This window comes from Sciurus vulgaris (assembly GCF_902686455.1).
Source record: "Sciurus vulgaris genome assembly, chromosome: 16".
Taxonomy (NCBI): Eukaryota; Metazoa; Chordata; class Mammalia; order Rodentia; family Sciuridae; genus Sciurus; species Sciurus vulgaris.
In genome coordinates this window covers 38315809-38329693 of record NC_136477.1, presented here as the reverse complement: position 1 = coordinate 38329693, position 13885 = coordinate 38315809, and the positions used below count along the sequence as shown (strand labels likewise).

Genomic DNA, 13885 nt, shown 5'->3' with positions numbered 1-13885 from the left:
CGTTCGAGGAGGAAAATCCTTCAGAATAGAAAGGCTTGTGTGCTGCAGTTTGCAGTTGAATTTCAAGTGAGCCATTGACAACTTTCAAATACCTAAGTCCTGATGTTCTGTTCCCAGCCAATCCCTGGGTTCCTTCCTTCTCGTGGTGGACAGACCCTATGTGTGCACATCTCAGCAGGATGTTAAAGGTGCAGAGAGTTATTTATCCAGGTGGTTCCAGACTATAAATGTGCCTGGAGATTTCCAGCCCACAGGTATTGCGCTTGCTGACTCTGTCACATGAGAACTTTCTTGGTAGACATGTTTCCCGATGTTCCTCCCAGGAGCTCAGGGAACTCGAGGCAGAGGTTCGGAGACCTGCATCCTAGGCTCTCTCCATCTTTGTCATTTGTGTGATTCTGGGCACCACGCTTTATGTCCTGGGCTTTCAGGGAATGCGTGTGCCCAGTGACATCTGGGTTTCCTTGCTACTCAGGTGGGGAATGGCTTTGTACCCCATCTGCTACCAAGATGAGCTGAAACAGATCAGCCAGCTGGCCACCTACAGGAAATGGTTGGACTGCCTCAGAGAGGTCCTTAGACAAATATCTGAGAGGTAAAAATGACCACCCATCCGGTGAGATGAAAAATCACTGTGGTATTTTGATAATCATTCAGGTTCATCTTTCAGTGGGTCCTTTCCAGTTCACTGTGCCACATGGTCATCCAACAGGGACACTAAGGAGTTTTGAGAACAGGTCCTGATTTAGGTATTTCTACTCTTCCCTCCCCATAGCCAGTGAACTTTGTTTCCAGGCTCCTGTACACCAGGTAGGCCACCAGAAGAGCTGTACAGGTTGTGTGCTGCGCAGACAGAGCCACGAGCCAATGGGACAATTAAGGCTGACCTCCAGTCAACGCTAGGCCAGGAGCCAGCTAACCTCAGAGAGGGGCCCGAGTTTGGATATGGGTATAAAGAGAGGAGGCAACTTTGGAGCAATGGGTAAGGGAACAAGCCTCAATCAAATCATACCTCCAAGTAGTTATGTGACCTAGGATAAGCTCTTCAGCTCTGTTCCCTTACCTGTCAAATGGGGTGACTGTATTACTTCCCTCAGGGATCGATATGAGAAATAGTACACGCAAGTTCTTACTTAGCCCAGGACCTGGAATGTAGTAGGAGATGAATAAAACCTTGACTTTTAGATGTTGGGGGGGAGAAGAAGTGCTAATTGCTCTTCTCAGGATTCTAGCTCCCAGTAGATTTTTGTTGTTGTTGGCAGAGCAAAGTCTCTCCACAGGGTGTCCTGGTGCCGCCTTCCAGGTTCACACTGGCATCCTGTATGTGGAAGGAGGGCCAGCTCCTGCTTCACTGTTTTGGAGGTTGCCAGAGCCAGGACAGGAGCATGTGACCTTTCTAGTTGCAACAGCCCTGCCCCCTGGTTAATGGAGTCCAGAGGACATGAGGCTCTTGCTAGTCATATTGCCTCTCAAGATGGTCTTTCCCATGGAAACGTCCTTCCTCCAAGCCCCAGCAGTTCCCTGACAAGACGAAAGGTGTGGCACGAGTATTTGTTTTAGGAAGGCTGGTAGAACTGCGGGCAGGGTAGAGGGGGCTTTCCTCCGAGCAGTTCCCAGGTAGGTAGCCCCCATACGTCTTCCTCAGAGGGCCACTTCTCTGCTCATGGCCATGGAGCTGCAAGAACGCAGGCCTTTCTGATCACATCTGTCCTCCACCAGGTTAACACGAAAGTGGACATTCATGAGGGTCACTCCTAAACTGGGTACAGCATCTAGAAAAAAACCCTCTGAGTTCCCTCGATCTTCTGGCTTAGTCACTTCTGTCCAGGGTGCATTCAATCTCTCTGTGCTCCGGGCAGCTCTGAGACTTTTCCTTCAGAATCCTGTTCTGCAGAGACCCTTCCCCCTTGTTGGCTGAGAAGTGTGGTTCTAGGTGGGTGAGTGCTCTGGAATGCACAGAGCCACTTGGCAGGACTGAGGGCAGTGGGAACGTGAGAACTAGTCAGTCCGTGGAAGCAAGGTGTTCATATGAGTTGATGACGGTCCCAGTGAGGCCCGGGGGCACAGTGCAGTGAGCTGAGTCTCTTTGGCAACAGGCTTCCCAGGAAGGGCACATCTAGTAGGACCAAGAAACTGCAGTGACCCAGGCTTCTTGCGCATAGAAATTCTGCCTAGATGTCAGGGCGGGGTTGAAATGGCACTTCCTCATGGATCTGCCCTTGATTCCCTCCTGGCTATGCCTGAGCTTTCCTTCTGAGCTCCCTCGTGCCTTACCCGTCCTGCTCCTGTGTCTGTGTGGGCAGAGGCATCACGGAAGACGGGGCCTAACTTGGTTCAAGTCAGACTCAGTTACATGTTGATGCCGTGACATCAGGTACCTCTCATAGCTTATCTGAGCCTTATATCCCTCATCTTAAAACAAAAGTAATACCTTACCAAAATATTTGAGAGACTGAATACAGGGTATGCCCAACACTTGGCATTTAATAAATGGTAGTTATTATTTATTTTTGGTACACAATAAGCTCTTTAAGATAGAATCTTATTCATCTTATCCCTAGCACCTGGCCCAGTGCCCAAGAGATAAGTAGGTACTCAGTAAATGTTTATTTGAATTAAATGGATTACTTTCAGTACAAAGTTATTGCTCAATGTCTTGTGTTCTATTTATTATTCCCTAAATAGCCTTTTTTTTTTTTTTTTTTCTTTTTTAAACTTCTGTAGTCATTTAATGAAAAGAGTTGGAGAAGACATTCACCATCCCAGAATGGAGCAGACTACCCCATGTCATGCTTGCGCTCCTTGGAAATCTTCACTTCTTTCCTGCTTACATCTGCTTGATTATCTCAGGACAGGCCGGCATAGATAATCCATCAAACATATGTTTTTTCTTCCAGATTCTTAGAATTTGCACCAGGTATACCCCAGAACAAGACACCATGACATTTTCAGATGGCCTTACTCTAAATCGAACTCAGATGCACAATGCTGGATTTGGCCCTCTGACTGATCTTGTGTTCACCTTTGCCAACCAGCTCCTGCCTTTGGAAATGGATGACACAGAAACAGGCCTTCTCAGTGCCATCTGCTTAATCTGTGGAGGTACCAACTAACTAGAAAATGCTCATGAGATTCCATGAACAGCTTATAATTTATGGGAAACCCCTCCTCTGTATTTTGGAGTTGTGCATGGGGAACAGCATGCGAATAAAGCATTCATGCCTGGGTTTGTGGTATTTTTCCATATTGAGATAAATTACATAATGGTGTTTGGGATCCTTCTGCTTTGAAAGAAATGCCAAAATGCTATTTTTCCAATTGCCACAGTACTTTTTAAAGGGAGGATCGACAATTGTAAAATAGATTGCTCAGGGACATTTTAATGATGACCCCAGGGACGTGCATGTTCTGTTTGTTAATATAGTAGCTGGGAATACAAGTTATTGCATGGGCTCCTCTGCCAATCCTTCGAGGACTGCGAAGAAATATGGCTTTCTTCTTTGTAGTGACCCCTGCTGGTTCAGGAGGCTGAATCTCAAGTGGTTAAAAAGTAATGGCTTTAATTAAGGGGCAGATTTACCTTGCTTTTCTAACCATAAGGCTCAAGGTTCAGTTAAGTAGTGACATCTCCTGGTCATGAGAAGTAATTTTTTCCCTGGAACGAAAGTCACCAAGGCATCCAATGTGCTTCTGACCGAGTGGGACAATTTTCAAGAATCACTTTTTAAAGCAAATGCACATGTATTCAAACTAATATGACTGAATCATCAAATTCATAAAGTCATGATATAGTAGGAACAGGAAATGAGGAAGAGGGGAAATGGGCAGGAATCCTCTAACCTTTCCATCCTGATACTGTTTAATACCCCTTTTCTGGTATCTAGACCGCCAGGACCTTGAGGAACCAACAAAGGTAGATAAACTACAAGAACCATTGCTGGAAGCGCTAAAAATTTACATCAGAAAAAGACGACCCAGCAAGCCTCACATGTTTCCAAAGATCTTAATGAAAATCACAGATCTCCGTAGCATCAGTGCTAAAGGTATGTCTTTTCATGAGGCACTGTATAGTCACAAAGTGGATCTGAGGGCCTTACCAGGTTGCATGTTTCTTCAAACCCCATGATTTAATTCAGGATGTTTAGTAGCCGCTTTTTTAAAGTGTTAGAACTTATATCTCATTGAAATCAGAAGGAATTAAGTTCTCTCTCTCTCTCTCTCTCTCTCTTTCTCTCTCTCTCTCACACACACACACACACACACACACACACACACCCACACACACAAAAGAAAACCTCAAATCTTACCCTACTCAATTCGTAAGTTTCTTCTAAGAAGTTTCTTCAGTGAGACATGTTGAGTTAATATCTAGCATGGGATTAAGAGTAGGAGAAAAAAAGCACATACCAGTTCTCAGTAATCTTAATAGATCATTGAGTTTTAAAATTCAGATGCCTAATTAGAAAAACATTGTTTTCAAGAGAATATACAATGACAGCCCTTTTAATTTTCTGGTTTTATACATTTCACTCCAGCTTTCCAGACATTTCTGGTTTATATAAACTTGATCAGTTTCCCTGAACATCCAAACCCAAGAAAAATGAACAGAATTTGGGAATATTGTTACTGGTTAAGCTTTTCTCCATCGTTGTACCCATTGCTCTTTTGTGCAAAGGTAGATTTACTTTGCACTTTTGTAAGCAAAGGACTGCTTGCCTTCCTAAGGACTATATTCTTTATTTAGTGATTTTCAATTTTTGTGGCTACTGGAGGAATTACACACGTATCTAGAGCCATATTACAATTGTTAAGAGTAGGGTTTTTCTATGTAAAGCGATCACTCGGCAGCTCTACCCCCTACCAATTGTGCTATTATTTGTCAGGCTTCTTTTGCATCATCTATACCTGAAGACCTTGCCAAGCAAAGGAACAAACTGCATGTCGGAATGCTTAAAACCAGTGAACTGGCTTGGTTCAATTTTCAAGCTCCTAAGAGCTTTCTTCAATGAGAGATTCTAAGTTCATCCCTAACATGGAATGAAGAAGCAAAAAACAGATACCAGTGCTTGAAAAAATGGAATTATGAATAGATCTTTATTTTTTTAAATGAGAGTGTTAAACTACCATTTTCTAGAGATAGGCCAGGGAATTTATTGTGATTATAGAAATACTCCACAATGTACACTAATACCATAGTTACTGGCCACATGATTCTCAAGCATCAAAATGTAACTAATACAACTGAGGCACTGTTTTTCTAATTGTATTTTTTTTAATGGAGTTGTTTAGCCACACGTGGCTATTGGCTTTTGTATGGGATATTGCAACGCTAGATTAAGTGTTTGAAAACCACCACACATTGATTATGCGAGTCAATCCCTCCGTTTGTGGATAGCTGGCATTTTTCCAAGAGTCTCATTTTTAAGACACACTCTCATCTTTTATTGGGAACTTACCTGTGTGAATTATGCTGTCTCCTGAAACTGACTAAGGCATTGGAACTATCAAATGTAAACATGTCACCACATCTCTGCTGCTTTTCTGTAAAAATGTTTTACTGTTGTAAAATTAGAATAGCCTTTTGGAGGTATTGTCTGCACAATATTCTGTTTTCAAGAGGAGCAATAGTATGAGCTGCTGCTTCCACAGAAGCAGGCCCTCTATCAAAATGCTGTGACCCTGAGCTGGTTAAGAACCCAGTGTGAAGTTGAGCATGGTGGTGCATGCCTATAATTCCAGCAGCATGGGAGGCTGAGCAAGTTCAAGGCCAGACTCAGCAACTTGGGCCCCAATCAACTATCTCAAAATTGAAAAAAGGAATGGAGATATAGCTTAGTGGTAAAGTGCCTTTGGGTTAAATCTCCAGAACACCCCAAAAAAAGAACCCCATCTGATTCAAACTGCACAATGCATTAATATCACTTCTGCTGGATGCTATTCCCAAATATTCTTGTGTTTGTATTTGAGAACTACAATAATAAATGCATCATTTTCAACAAAGATAAAAGCCACTTGATGTCTCTATTTTATAATGCATTCTTAATTCTGAGGAAACACCCTTGTTAAAGTAGATGAAAAGTTGATCCCTTTTTAATCTAGCATGAGTCCTTATCTCAGCCAGATTTCTGTTATCTCTTTTGAAAAGGTGCAGAACGTGTAATTACCTTGAAAATGGAAATTCCTGGATCAATGCCACCTCTCATTCAGGAAATGCTGGAGAATTCTGAAGGACATGAACCCTTGACCCCAAGTTCAAGTGGGAACACAGCAGAGCACAGTCCCAGCATCTCACCCAGCTCAGTGGAAAACAGCGGGGTCAGTCAGTCACCACTGGTGCAATAAGACATTTCCCAGCTACTTCAAACATTCCTCAGTACCTTCAGTTCCGGGATTTAAAATGCAAGGAAAAACATTTTTACTGCTGCTTAGTTTTTGGACTGAAAAGATACTAAAATTCAAGAAGGACCAAGAAGTTTCGTATGTATCAATATATATACTCCTCACTGTGTAACTTACCTAGAAATACAGACTTTTCAAATTCTTAAAAATCAGCCATTTCATGCAACCAGAAACTAACTAAAAGCTTCTATTTTCCTCTTTGAACAGTCAAGATTGCATGGCAAAGACCCAGTCAAAATGAGTTAGCCCTGGTTAAGTTTGAGGACTTTGTACATACAGAAGTACGGCTCTGTTCTTTCTATACTGTATGTTTGGTGCTTTCCTTTTGTCTTGCATACTCAATAACCAAGACACCAAGGTTATGAAATAGACTACTGTACGTGTCCACCTAAGAACGTTTCAGAAAGATAATTGTCTTGCTTTCTTCATGGATACTCAAGACATCAAGGTAAGGAAATAGGACTATTGTACAGTATGACAAGATATTCTAATTTAGTTAGTATGGAAGCTTGTCCTTGCTCTTTTTGATGCTCTCAAATTGCATCTTTTATTTCATGTTGCCCAGTAAAAGTATACAAATTCACTGCACTAGCAGAAGCGAATTCTGTATCAGTGTAACTGCCAGTTCAGTTAATCAAATGTCATTTGTTCGATTGTTAATGTCACTTTAACTTAAAAGTGGTTTATTACTTGTTCAATGACATAACTTCACAATAAAAACAAAAAAAAATATACATTTTTTACAGTAATGATAGCCTTCAAGGCAAAAACACTTTTCAGTGTTAATAAGGTTTTGTTTACCTGTTTCACAAGCCATTAGGAAAATTTCATGGGATAATTAGCAGGCTGGTCTACCACCTGGACCATGTAACACTAGTGTCTTTCTTGATTCATGCCTGATATTTGGATTTTTTTTCCAGTTTTTTTTTTTTTTTTTTTTTAAATGCCAAGGGGCTAACATTAACTCCCAAAGGCATGGGCATTGAATCTGCCTCCTTTGACCTTGTTCAATCACTATGAAGCAGAGTGAAAGCTGTGGTAGAGTGGTTAACAAATACAAGTGTCAGTTTCTTAGTTCTCATTTAAGCACTAGTGGATTTTTTTTTTTTTTTTTTGATATATTAGCAAGTCTGTGATGTACTTTCACTGGCTCTGTTTGTACATTGAGATTGTTTAACAATGCTTTCTATGTTCATATACTGTTTACCTTTTTCCATGGAGTCTCCTGGCAAAGAATAAAATATATTTATTTTAAAGGTGTGTGGGAGGTTTTACTACTTTTTAAATCTTCAGTAAAGAGACAGAGAACACAGTTCCATTTTTAATGTTTCATTTCAAAAAGCAGGTCTGTAGTCTGCAACCATGACAATTAAAATCTGTGCTAATGCACGGTATTCTATAACAATTCTACAAGCCAATCAGACAGTACATGACATTTCAATGAGTAAAAAAGAGCATAAAACTGTATGTGTAAGAACAAAATGTTAAAAGGCCTACCACAATAATAAAAAACCATCAATTACATCATCACATTAAAATAAGCCAGATGTACAAAAGTCTGAGACAGAAAAGACAAAAGGACAACACAAGGTATTTGTTAAAATGTTTGTGCTCTTTGGGCACTTAATTAAACATTGCAAAATCAACGTCTTCTTCTTCATCAGACTCTGCAAAATATTTCACTTCTTTCCTAGCTCGACCAGTCCGTGGCAGAGAAGGTGGTTCCGAAGTAAAGTCTGAGGGGAAGATGTCCACATCTGAATCCTGATCAAAAGATGTTTTCTTCGGTTTCTAGGCATTTTGATTTAAAATAAAGGAAAATACAGTGTTAAGAACTATTACATTCACTTCACTTACATTTAACAAGTATTACAAATAAAGGTGCTTTTAATATCAATTGCAATGCTAAGCCTAAGACTGATTTTGGAAGGAATAAAAGGATTCAATATAAAATTTGCCACTTTGGTGGTTTTGTACATTTAATACCACTATTCTGAAATTATACATTACCCAACAGGTATGCGTAATGCCCAGATTAGTAAAAGTTCAAACTGTCCCTTTTTGAGTATGTCTCAGAATCCATGGGAGAAAAATGTGAACAGTGTATAAAACAGTTTATAAAAATGTAGAAGAGTCACTAAGGTGAACCAGAGAAGAACAGAAGACAACTGAATAGATAAATGTAAAAAGTAGCACAGTTATAATTGTCTACATTTGTATTTTTAAGTTCTAATAGGAAGAGAAAACAGGGTGGGGAGAAACATCTGATGCCTTTAAAAGAGCGTTTCTGGAGAGGGGTCAGATTAATTGGGAAAATCAGCCTCAAGTGAAGTTAAAAAGAAAGTCTATTTTTCAAGTAAGATAAAAACCACTACAGCTCAACAGATAAAATGGAAGATTCTAAGTAAGTTAATTGATAGCACACTTATCTAAGAACTAGACCTAATTATATAAATTTGTACTTTGTAATTCTTTAACTCTATACAAGCCTCCTATTGATAAGAGGTGCTAGGTTTCAAGGTGTTACAAGACAACAATAAATCAATTAAGTCAGATTATCAAATAAAACCATCCACTAAAACAATATTTTTTTATTACCTTGCTTGTTGTTTTAGATGTTTTCCTGCCAGGGTTATAGTCGCCTTCATTTTCTGAGCCAGATGCTTTCCTTTTCTTTGCCCCTCGGCCTTTACCTTAAAATAATACAAAAGGTTTTTTCCTCCCAAGGGTAAGTGCAACATAAAAACAAATCGAAACATCATTTCTTAGGTATGTCCAATCAATGGAGCATTGTAATCCTGATCTCTAAGAAGACATACAATTTGTTTTTTAATTCTGGCATGTTAGTATGACTGAAGAATATTTCATAAATACATTAAAACTAGTGGAAAAATACTGGAGACAAATTTTAATGACCAAGCCCCTGATAATAAAATCCTGGCATTTTATATATGTGGTCCTTGGGCTTAGGAAGGAAATCTCTTTGAAGAGTGTTTAAGTATGTGTGATGGGAAAAACTTTTTTAATTTTCAATTTGTTATAGAACAATACTTTTAAAAATATAAAACATGAATTACTAAAAATTAGCATGTTTAATTAACACCTGGTTATTATAAAGCCTTAAATGCATAGTCTCAATTTTACTTATCACAGATAAGTAAAACTATAGATCCCACTCAGAGTAGCAGTGTTAGAATAAATTTCCCAGTATTATAAAAATAACATGTCAAATCCATATTTCTTGTCAAACTTATGCTTACCACTGTCAACATTTTTTTTTTAACCTACTTAACCTCTTATCACTGGAGTATTCTCATCATTGGAGGAGGAAAGGAAAAATAATACTTAAGTGGTGGATAATCACTGAACAATAATGCCAGGAAAAGAAAATGGAACTGTACCGCAATTCTAAATCTTAAATTCCATGACAGTTATGATCTACACTGTACTGGTTAAAAAAAAAAAAAAAAAAAAAAAAAAACAGCCTAAATAATCTTGGGTGTCATAGTTAATCTCATGAATCAATGAAACAGCACTTTTAAATTTATGAAGGTTTCAAACTATATTGTCCCCCCAAGTCCATGAATCTTTTCTACCCTCTTGTGAGTTCGAGTTTCCCTGTAGGTTTGTAGCTCCTTATCCCAACCAATGCTTTAAGTGTTTTAAAACACGGAGACTTAAGTAGGTTAGTTAAGAATTCTAAGAATTATTTAAAGACCCCTACACTGATAAAATTATTTAAAAACACATACACTGATAAAAATATTCTTTAGTTTTATAGAAGGCTGAGCACCGAGTTCCTTGTGTGGCTCTGACTATAGCCATGTTTTGTAGATGAGGAAAAGGTTCTGGTCTAAGAGTCCTAGATCTAGTCCACTTCAGTGAGTGTCACACTTAAGTGTTGAGTCCTAATTTTCCTTTCTAATAACAACTTCTAGTGAATTGTGTGGGGGTCTTTAAATAATTCTTAGGAATTCTTAACTAACCTAGTTATGTCTCAGTGTTTTAATGGGTAAAACAAAGTGATGGGACTAATTGCTCTATTTCCTTTAGACTTTAACTAAACACTGATTCTTAGACTGCTTATTGAGGAGGAAAGCAGCTTAAAATAGGTACCAGATTCTCTAAATCCAGTGGGAAAAAAAAATCAATCTTTTCCACATGGCACATGTTAAAGGGTTATAGGAAGTTAATCCTCACCTTTTGGTGCTGTAGTCTTCTTTGGAATGCCAAATTCTGAATCAGAGTCAGAGTTCACAGTTTCTATTACTTTCTTCTGTTTGGGGGTTCTCTTGGGCTTAGGGCCTGTATCTGAAGATGGTTTGCCTATTAAGCAAATATCCATTTCATTGGTCAATGTAATATACTGACCAACAAAATAAGCTGAAGTGAGTTCTGTAACAATGAAATTTCTTACTGCTGACCAAAAAATTGAGTGGCTCTAAATAACAAAATGGTTTCTCTCTGCATGATGCTAGTGTAAAGGCAAACAATTTCTTATAGATGACAACATGCTTTTTATTTAATCATGCATAATTTGCTTTTAGATAATTCAGTTGAGATATTTCAAGCAACAGCTATTAAAATGAATTAAACAGTAAGTTTTAAACAGTCATGACAAAAAATTAACATTTGAAAAATTATAATCCAAGTACAACCACATTAAGTTCTAACTTTGAAAACAGTAGGAAAAGTGCATTTTAAAAAATATTTTAATTGTAGATGAACACAATATATTTATTTATTTTTATGTGATGCTGAGGATCAAACCCAGTGCCTCACACAACTGCAGCAAGCACTCTACCACTGATTCACAGCTCCAGCCAGGAAAAGTGCATTTTTATAGGATCCTCCAATATGATGAATAGAAAGGAATTCACTTCCATTAAAAAAGTGAAATCCAGACTTGGCATTTTTATGTAGAAAAAAAAAAATAGGAAAATCCTAGATAAGTAGACAAGAAATAGAAAGTCTCTACTTTGTTTTAAAAATAGATCATATTTTTTTAGTTTCATCTACAGTTCTTTAGAAAAACTTATGATTTTTACTTGTGTAGTAAAACCTGATTTGGAAATCAATGTACTGAATAGATCCAAGTTAACTGCAGATTTTTCTATTGAAAATTAAAATTCAGTGCTGATTCTGTGAAAAACATATTCCTAAATCTCAATTAAGATGGTAGAGATAAGGTCCCTCACTAGCCAACAGCAGGAGGAACTGTACTTCTTTATGGTGGCAGCAGCCAAGGACTATGGCTTTTCCCTGCTTTGAATCCTAATGACTAAATCTACCACAAGAATCATAAGAAGGTTCCTTATGGGAGGAACAAAAATGTGATATAGCTGGGTAATAGTGACTATGTTTTTATTTGGCAGATTTTCCAAACTTGTAGTGCAGTGGCACTTTCAACACTAAAAGCCAAATATAGTTAATTATCTGAGTACATGGGCTGCCTTTTTGCCATAAACAACTGGGACTACAGAATTTAACTTGTATAGTAATATGTGTAATTTGGAATTATACAGAAAATCTGAATGAGAGACATGATATATCTTCTTATTGAAATATTTTATGGAATTATATTTTGGAAGAACACTACAGGGAGAATTTGGGAAAGCCAATGTAAAACATATGTCCCAGAATTAGCTCACCTGAGGGTTAAGCTATTTACAGACCAGAATACTTCAGTCACTGGTTAAGGACAGCTGGGGGGTAGGAAAGTGTTAATATTCCAGCAAAGCTGTGAAGAGAAAGTCCTCCATCAAAGAATGTAGACACTGGTCAATGGGTACTGAAGAGGTAAGGGCAACTGGATATGGATATGTCACCCAGTGTGGCTAGAGAAACTCTTTTATAGACAACCAATGTCACTACTGTCCTAGGATATTCAGAAAAAGTAGGGACTTTTATAGTTATTCTACTACACTTAACACACAAGTGTATATAATGGTGTTGCACAGGGTCAATTTTTAAGATCCTTGAGGGAACAGCCCATATTGTTTATTTGTTGTTTTATATGGCATCTCAGTTAATCTTTCAAAGTAAAGTATGATCTTTCAAACGTAAAAAATCTAATACTGATCTTCAAAAAGACCAAGGTATATACTTTGGTGCTAGTAATAGATTTATAAACCAACTCAGTGTTTCATGGACAATCTAAGGCTAAGGAAAAGAAGAAAATTACATGACTCACAAAGAAAAGGAGGATCTAATTGAACTGACCAATCTGCCATGTAAGGAGTCGAGGCAAGATTGCCATAGATAAAATAATCAGGCTACTTACTAGAGCAAGAGAAAATTTCAATCCACTTTAAAATCTAACAAGGAACTTTATCAGAAAACTACTTTTAGATATCAATGCATGAGATTATAATTACAACAGCTTTAAAATGTAATCTTGTAAACATTTTAAAAATTGTCTCCAATTTTCTAAAATGAGGGATTCTCCTTATAGTCATTTAAACTTTAACATTTTTATAGTGACATCCTAGTGCAAATAGTTTCAAATTATATTAAATTTCATTTTACATTATCTCTACATGATTTGTGCAATGTTTAACACAATCATATAAAAGCACATACCCTTTTTAGCAGCTACTGTTTTACTTGGAACTTTATCTGTTTGCTTCAGACCAAATGATGGTGAAAAAACAGAAGCAGTATCTTCTTCATTACTGTCAAATTTAGCTGAATCTAAAAATTTCAAAGCTGTTTTTAGTAAAGAGATTCTATAAAGACCTCTGAGTAAACTTTGATTCTTTTAACTGATGACTTCTCTTTAGCTAGATAATTGATCTTGTAAGTTTCTATTTTGTGATCATATAATCCACAATATACAAACAGCTGAAAATAAAAAATATATCAATGTTATACCTCAAAAATATTAACTCTGCTGTGAAACAATACAGAAATGCATAGAGTAGTACCCAAAAGCTAATCATTTAAAACTTGACTAGTTAAAAATATATGTACTGCTGACTTATTTTAAAATGACATATGAAAAACTCCATAGTGATTATCTTAGTATCTAAACAAATAATACCACTAACCTTTCAGGAATATTAGTAATAATATTCAAATGTAAAAGAATAGTAGGCTTCCATATTTTTAAAATCAATAAGTCACTGGAGATTAATTTAAAAGGCATGCATGCAGACTTACCTTCAGTTAATTTTTGTATACAAATTAGTTTAATTAGACAATCAATTCTTTCCTCCCTCAAACCATAGCAGGAACTTTTAAAATGGCTACTTGGATTTAAGTGAATATTTTTACATAACTATTTTGACATGTTGTCAAAATGAACATCTATCTATACATATAAAACATGTACTAGGTAATATCTATCTGTGTGTATTTAAATTCATGTATATTTAAAAATGCAAGACAGTGAATCAATTAAGTGAAAATATCACACATAAGAAATACAGGGAATAAAAAACATACACCCTGATTAAATTTGCTCCTCTGAAGGTTTTAGTTTCTT

The 13885-nt window shown here is 37.3% G+C and overlaps 2 protein-coding genes across 11 annotated transcripts in view; one reads left to right on the top strand and one right to left on the bottom strand.

Annotated features, from left to right (window-relative positions):
- Positions 1 to 7869, top strand: part of RARB (retinoic acid receptor beta) — a 716333-nt gene extending 708464 nt beyond the window's left edge. For all 7 annotated transcript variants that reach the window (XM_079114293.1, XM_079114292.1, XM_079114294.1 and 4 more), the window contains 3 exons: positions 2898 to 3102; positions 3885 to 4043; positions 6146 to 7869. In XM_079114293.1, the coding sequence (XP_078970419.1) occupies positions 2898 to 3102; positions 3885 to 4043; positions 6146 to 6342 (561 nt within the window). In that variant the 3' untranslated portion in view covers positions 6343 to 7869. The remainder of the gene's footprint in view (positions 1 to 2897; positions 3103 to 3884; positions 4044 to 6145) is intronic.
- The window catches only part of TOP2B (DNA topoisomerase II beta), a 59195-nt gene continuing 53017 nt past the window's right edge, over positions 7708 to 13885 (bottom strand). For 2 of the 4 annotated variants that reach the window (XM_079114259.1, XM_079114260.1), the window contains exons 33-36: positions 12982 to 13092; positions 10600 to 10725; positions 8998 to 9092; positions 7708 to 8190 (exon numbers count right to left, since the gene is read on the bottom strand). In XM_079114259.1, coding sequence (XP_078970385.1) covers positions 8023 to 8190; positions 8998 to 9092; positions 10600 to 10725; positions 12982 to 13092 — 500 coding nt within the window. In that variant the 3' untranslated portion in view covers positions 7708 to 8022. The other 2 variants (XM_079114261.1, XM_079114262.1) reach the window with 2 other exon arrangements.